Raw genomic sequence first — 7,657 nt, 5'->3', positions numbered from 1 at the left:
AGGCTCGCGGTTTTAGAGCCTTCAACCGGATTGGGCTAGAGGTTCGCGTGGAAGGAACTCTTGTCCGCTTTTCTTCTTTCCTGTCTGTAACTGCAACTCAAGCAAGTTTTCCTGCCTGCACTGCGACCATCTACGGTGTAAGTAAAATAATCTTTAATCAACCGCTACGCGTCCGTGCCTAATTCTAGTCCGCCGGCCTGCATTCCCCGACCCGCATGCCAGGGCTGCTGGCCACAGCCCGCCGCACGCCCCCGAGGGCCTCGGACCGCTCCTGGCCTGCACGGGTTATTGATCTTAAAGGTGGGCAGGTCCTTCTCTGCCATCAGTCACTGGTCATGGTTTTTCTGCAACCAGACTTTCAGGGACTTACATGCAGTTACCCGCCTATCCTGGCAATCCTGTTCTGCTACAGAGCATACAATCATAGTGAACTATTTGAGCATGTTCAGAGGGGCAAGCACGACTGCAGTGGTAGAAAAAGGCTCTAAAATTTGTGTAAGTGCCAAAAATGCTACATATACTATGACTTTTAAATGTTAAAGAAGCACTTGGGGGTTTGGTTCATAATGTCTCTGTTCCTGATAGTATTCCGTATATATTGATATTTATAAACCAGGATGACACCTTTATATGAGAGGTGTTATATTAATTGGTATGACCATTTTTTCAAGGTAAAAATGAAAACACTAGACAAACAGAATACTTCATATGAACTAACTTTGAGGATTAGGAATGTATGTGGTTACATTTGTGGTTTATTCCCAGAGTAATTACTTTTCCATTTAATTGGAGATTGTTGGGTGCCTTATTGAAATGGGAAGTATCTCTGGGGAAATTTTCTGGGAAATTGCTTTTGAGTCTTTTCAGAAACTAATGTTGAGTTATTAGATGCTGAGGGGTCCCTCACTGACATTCTGCTGTTTTCTTTTGGTGAAAGAGGCATTTGCATTGCATTATGCTCTCTTGCCTTCTAGGAGCCGGGACAGTGTGTCCATTGCTCATTTGTTTATTCACCTAATCTCAATCTATCCTCTTCTTTTGCTTTATTTTCACAACTCACTTCCCTACTTGAATTTATCCTTTCTTTTCCAGGGGATTATTGCCTTAGATTTTAAGGACCAAATTCTCTATTGTTAAATTGGCACCACTCCATCACAGTTACTGGCGCTGTGCCAATTTACACAGCCAGAGATGTTGATCCTGATGCTTTGATTGAATCTACTCTTAACTTAGATGTTTGCAGTTTGAATCAGACATGACCTATTAACTTAAACAAATGTCAACTGGCAGTTCTGATTAGAACCTATGTTTTGTGCTATTGAGGACTGTATAAGACAGGAATGTCACAAATTCAGAACTGAACATACTTGTGTGCTCGTTGGAAATGTAATTTGTTGGCATGTGTTACATTTATTTCCATTATACACTCTTCAAGATCTGTTACTGCCTCCCTGTTTCTAACTTAAAGATGAACAACAAAATTTATGTATGAAAAGATCAGGACCAGATTGTTAAAAGGTTCAGAGCACCAGAGAAAAGAAAAGAACATCTTGTCCATACTGCTGACAGTAAAAGATTGCCCCTTAAAATACTGAATAGACACATACTGAGCACACCCTCAAATCAAGTATATATTCACAAAATAGTCAATTCTATCAATTTTACTTATAAAATTGGACAGAAGTTCACACAAGAGGAAGCTTTTTGAAAGGTTCTGTTGGGCCAGAAACTTATGGTCCTGTTTGGAATCTGAAAGACCCAAGGTACACACATTTGGAAAAAAACAATGCAATGGAAGATAAACAAGACTTTTTGAGCCTCGTAGAAATAATTTGCCTTTTGGATAAAGGTTTATAGAAGGGGAGTTTGTTCTTATTCAATCTGGAACAGTTTGGCAATCCCTATGCAGGACCCAGATCCACCCGCTCCAAGATTTGTCCTTACCTGTAACTTGTTCTTTTGGCTTTCAACCTATATTCCCAGGCCTAGGGATAGGAGCCATTTCTTTTGCTAATTAAGTCACAACATTTAAGGACAAATGTGTGTTCTGTTCACTACTGATCTAAATTATGCTGCTTACAAAAAAACACATAACTTAGATCAATTCCGTCTTGGGCCTTTTGAATGTCTGTCCCTAGCCTATAAATCATTATCCTGCACCCAGGATGGAAGTATTTGAGTGCAATAAGCAATGTGACTAGCATCTGTGTTACATTTGTTCTTCCATCCTTTCCAAAGAGAGATGGGTACATATAGGAGAGTGTTTCTTTTGGCTTTATCTATAGTGCGCTTGATAAGGGGCAGAGTTCTTAATGGCTCTTCCTGTGGCTGTAGAAGTGTGAGTTTAAGCCCTACTCTGGACTTGTACCAAAGGCTACCTCTAGTCAACCCAGGTTTAAATAATAGGTCTCTGGGGCTGGGAAGCTAAAAGTAGTTTAATGTGATGCTGGCCATATTTTGTCCTTGTGTGCATTAATAGTGCTAGGCTCAACCTTGCTGCTGATATCAACAGATACAGGCCACTCTATGTAGCTACACCCATGGCTACGTTTATGTTCAAGAAGGTATAGTCAGAAATAGGATGGTCCAGCATTAGAGCCTGATCCTGTTTCCACTGATTTCAAAGGAAGCTGGTTTTGGTGCTGAGGTCTGTTTAGCAATCATATTGATTTTTTCCCTGTCCCAGAGATTTTTCTTTAGAGAGGACTGTTTTAATTCCTCTGATGTCTCCCCAGTTTTACTGATTTGTTTGATGTTTCTAAGTCAAGACTCTGATGGTTTGATGGAGGTTTGAACTGAAGGAGGTGCAAGAACTTTGGGGTTGATTTTCCGATCAGTTCCACTGCTCTGACTCGGAAGTAACTCCACTAGTCAATGGAGTTTGGTCAGCATGAAATTGGCAGAAATGGGAGAAGAGTCAGGCCCTTTGAATCTGCTCAGGACTAAGGTGACAATGATGATGATGGAGTGGGCTTTTCCTCTCTGACCTTTAGGTCACCAGAAGTCAAACTGATAATTCTTTTCTGAACTCCCTGAAGAGGGACTCATGAAATACTGATTTCTGCCTGACCAGTTCAGTAGTTTTAGCATTGATCTTTGAGTTAAATGTCTCATTTATCCCATGCATCTCATTTATTTGTGTCTCAATATGGATAGAACTAACATTTTGATTTTATAAGTATCATTGAAAAGAGAAGCAAGACAAGTAGCTTAGCTGTTATCTTAGGTAAATGGCAAAATCATGTTTCCTTTTTCAAGTTACCGTCCACTTACTAATTGAGGAGACAGGAAAAGCTTATATTTAAACATGAGATTCTTACAGTACTGGTACAATTAGGCATGGTTTTCCTCCTAGCCTCATAATCTCTGTGTGGAAGGCAAAGTGGGTCTATCTGTGATATGCCCAGTGTCAGGAGAGTTCCTGTCCTGAAGGAAGGTATGTAACCTACTGGTTCTTTTTTTGGTGGGGTTCTGTGTTTTATTTTTGGCAGCCGTCCTTGAGCATTTGAGACGGATGTGAGAGAGTTTTTAGTCCTCATGCAAAACAACCAACTAAACATAACAGATTACATCAGCTCAGGCTTTTCAATTCCTGGATGGCAGCAGAGTGCTAATCCAGCCTTCATCCTGGATTTCATAAACTGCAACAAGGGAGGCTGGCAGGAGGACAGCACTCCCGGGTTGAGGAAACTGACGACAGGGAAGCATGTGGGCAACACACTGTATAAAGCTCATAAACGTGTAGGCTGATGTGCAGCTACTGCTTTGGATTCCTTACTGCTGCTTCCCTCAGTGCAGGACCACGAGGTTGAACAAAGAACCTGCTCTTTGGAACTGAGCAATTATCACTGAGAAATATGAAGAGCTTCTTGTTTTTCACCATAATCCTGGTACTGGTGCACATCAGAACAGCTTGGAGTGCAAAATACGCCGTCGATTGTCCTGAGCCCTGTGACAGTAATGAGTGTAAAAGTACTTTGCGCTGTAAGCGAACAGTGCTGGATGACTGTGGTTGCTGCAGAGTCTGTGCAGCCACCCTGGGGGAGACTTGCTATCGCACTGTCTCTGGCATGGATGGTGTCAAATGTGGGCCTGGGCTGAAGTGCCAGTTTTACACTGAGGAGGATGACTTCGGTGATGAATTCGGTATCTGCAAAGGTAAACAATTTTCACTTGCATGTGTCTGCTACAATGTAGAGAGTGAGCTCTGCTCCCTGCAAATAAACCTTAAAGGTGGGATGTTCCATCTCAACCAATCTTCTCCTTAGCAAAGAAGAAGCAGAAAAGATCTTCTCAGATTAAAAGAGATTCTGTTTCAGAAGTATGGGGTGATCGATAGAAAACTATTCCTTTAATTTGGATTAGGAGATTTGTGAAGAAATATGAGAGGGTGTTCTTTTGATTAAGACTGGGCTGAGGCTCAAGATACCTGGGGGCTAATCTTGGTGCTGTCACTGATTTGCTATGTGACTGCAAGCAAATTACAAAACCCCTCATTCTGTAAGCAGAATCATACCACCTTTCTTCACAAGAGCAGAAATCGCATAGCACTGTGACCTGCAGCATTGTTGCCTTTATTTCTCTGTAAAATCTGTAAAATGGGGATTATAAACTTCCTGACCCTAGGGGAGTGGTGTCAAGATTAATTCGTTAGTGTCAGTGAGATGGACTAATATTTCAGTGATGGATTGATATTTCAGTGATAGCCTATCAGTCTAAAGAAAACTAATAAAAGACAGCAGGGGCCAAATGAACATCACTGCATTTCCATTGTTTTCAATAACATTATAGTAGAAATGCTGCGTGTGGCTTTCCTTCTCCATAGATCAGGATAGCTTCACTTCATCACATAAACATTTTGGTCTTATTAAGCTTTTAAAAGTGAAAAAAAATTGGCTTTGGATATATGAATTCTAAAATATGAAAATTGGCTTAGTGACATATGAATTCTAAATAAAATTACTTATGACCTAGCGAAGTAAGAATACAGTGGGTAAGTGTCTTTCATGTGTTCAGGTACCAGTGAAGTTTGTAGCTATAGCTTTTTGTCAGAAATAACTTCCATAACACTGAAAAAAATCTAAGTGGCTGTTACAGATCTCTGAATGCCCTGATAGAATCAGTTCAAAGTAATGGGTTAGAATCAGATCTTTCAAAAACACATGTAAATCAGCTGGCATATAACATACATATCTGATACATATAAAAAGTTACTTATATTCATGTTTGAAGAAGTCAGTGCCCAAATCAGTACCCAAAATATTTCTGGAATGGATACAATATTTCTGGAATAAAATAAGTTTTGTTTCCATGGGCTATAAATTTCAGTTTGTATATCCTAGCTTAGCTTGCAGGTATCTGTAAAAATCAGCATGGAATATCTAGTGTATTGAATATATTACAGTGCAAAATATTTTTTGTAATTTATATGAAAGTACTTGTAACAAATATATACTGTTGCTTATTCGTGGAAAGTTCTTTGTTACTGTACATTTATATATAGACAAAAAGCAATGCTGACAAACATGAATCTCTGTCACTGAATCTCTGAATCTCTGTCACTGGACCATGTTATACTGATGTAAAAATATTTTGAATATTTAGGGTGAAATTCTGTCCCCAACAATTAACAGAAAAACTCCCCTTCATTTTAAAGCAATTTATCAGAGACTCTTTTTACCATAAATACCTTTGTGCTGTATCTTCTAGCTCTAATCCTTATATTCTTTTTTTCCCTTTCTCATCTCATTATCTAGCATAATGCATTTCTTTTTTAAACATCTGTGAATTTTAATATGGAAGTGGAAAGTATGGAGCCAAGTAAAGTTACTGTATCTTTGCATTTGTACATTTGGTAGTATATCAGATTAATAACAGACTGATTGTAATAACTGCCTCACTTAAAATACATCATGGGGTTTAGGACTGTTGAGTTCTGTCTGAAGGTCTGTTAGTGATATACACTGAAATCTTGAACTAGGACTTAATATCTCTATACCTTAGCTTATTAGTTTGAAGTAGGCAAACTATGCACAGTACTTACTTCACAGCATTTCTGTGCAAATTAATCTTTGTAAAGTTCTTTTCATTCCTTGTATAAAAATAATTAAATCAGTGAACAATATTACTGCTTTAATATCAAAATAGATTACAGATGCCCGGACCTAGATATTTGCACTTTTACTAGGCATGTATCCTTTTAATTTTGTTCTGGTTTTTTTGTTATGACTCAGCTTTTGCTGAAGTCAATGGGAGTTTTGCAAGTAACTCCAGTCACCTTAGAATCAGGCTCCTACTGTACAAAGAAGCTGAGCAGAAAATGTGACTCAAATTTTTGAGTCCCTTAGAACCTGGACAAAAAACCTAAAATTGTAGATTAGTCCCAGATAGACACGTGTGTTTTTATGCCTAAATTCTATTTCCATTTTGTTCTAGAAAGATTCTCGTGCCAGTCTCCTCACCCCACTGACTTGGCCCCTGCCAGTAGTCTATTAAGCAAGGTGGCAGGATCTGTCACATGTGGTTAGAACTTTCTCTCATCCTCTTAAACGAATATCATGTGTGCAGGAAAATGGTTTGGTTTAGTAGTTTGTTTGGGGTTTTTTAATGTGAAAACTGGTATGCTAGAAAAGGCACCTGTAGGTCTCTGTACTTGGAGTGGCGAGGTCTGACACTTCACTCCTAGGGAAATTTGTTCTATCATCTAGGGCTGGCTTCTGGGAAAGCTCCATTCCTTGTACTCTTTCATGTATGAATGATTTTTTCCTTTAAAGCAAAAAGCCCAATGTGCTGAGGTAGAGAGTTGTCAAACACAGTCTTCCCCTGGAAGTGGAAGAAGGTGAGCTTTTATCTATGCTGGATCTAGGTTGCAAAGCTCTGTGAAGATAAGGACCAAGATTTGAACCTGACACAGTGACTATATAAGCTCATACCTAGCCTTTGCTGTTAGATTGCTTAGAAAACAAAAGGTTTGAACTGGACAGTAGTTGTCCAGAACTGATATATCCACACTGGGTTCCCAGCCTTGGGTTGTCCACTACCTTTTTAGAAGCAAACACCCTGAGAATGCAGGTGGGCTTGTTGTTGGCTGGTTTGGGAGGAGCAGATCCAGGCTGTTACAGAATGTGTGTAATCTTTTCAGCAGTATAAGTTGTAGTTATCTGGAGAGCCGGGTGCTGGGTTCTCCTATGGCCTCTAGGCTTCCAGGACTGAGGAGGCAGTTTACCACCCTGGATAGCTCCTTAGGGCAGGATGTGGCAGCTTCAGTGGAGTTGGCTGTAATACAGCCTTGGCATGGGCTATATACATTATGACAAACCATGTAAGGCATTGTGGAGCCTGGACTATTCAAGAAATATTCAAGAAACTGAATATTTCTTGTTTCTTGTTGTGCAAGATCAGTTATTTTAAATATCAGATAATACCTTTATTTTTAACTTTAGCCCCCCTGTAATTGAACACTTACACTTAACATTTATATTGCTTTTAATTCAAGAAAAGACTGCAAGTATAATGTTCTTCTTGTTCATCCTTCACAGGCAAAGATGATTGCATCCAGTGGGTGCAGGGGGGGGGGAAGAAGAGAGGAAATAGAAAAGAAATGGGAAAGAAACAGGGAAGGAGAAAGGAGAAAAGGAGAAAAAAGGAAAGAGGAGAG

General features: G+C 39.6%; 1 protein-coding gene across 1 annotated transcript in view; it reads left to right on the top strand.

Annotated features, from left to right (window-relative positions):
- Positions 1-3,674: 3,674 nt before the first annotated feature.
- The window catches only part of ESM1 (endothelial cell specific molecule 1), a 12,299-nt gene continuing 8,316 nt past the window's right edge, over positions 3,675-7,657 (top strand). The window contains exon 1 of the mRNA XM_006017290.2: positions 3,675-4,158. Within this exon, the coding sequence (XP_006017352.1) occupies positions 3,858-4,158 (301 nt within the window). The 5' untranslated portion in view covers positions 3,675-3,857. The remainder of the gene's footprint in view (positions 4,159-7,657) is intronic.

This window comes from Alligator sinensis, unplaced genomic scaffold (assembly GCF_000455745.1).
Source record: "Alligator sinensis unplaced genomic scaffold, ASM45574v1 scaffold573_1, whole genome shotgun sequence".
In the NCBI taxonomy this organism is placed as follows: domain Eukaryota; kingdom Metazoa; phylum Chordata; order Crocodylia; family Alligatoridae; genus Alligator; species Alligator sinensis.
Note: the sequence above shows the minus strand (reverse complement) of the source record. Positions and strands in the feature narration are given on the sequence as shown.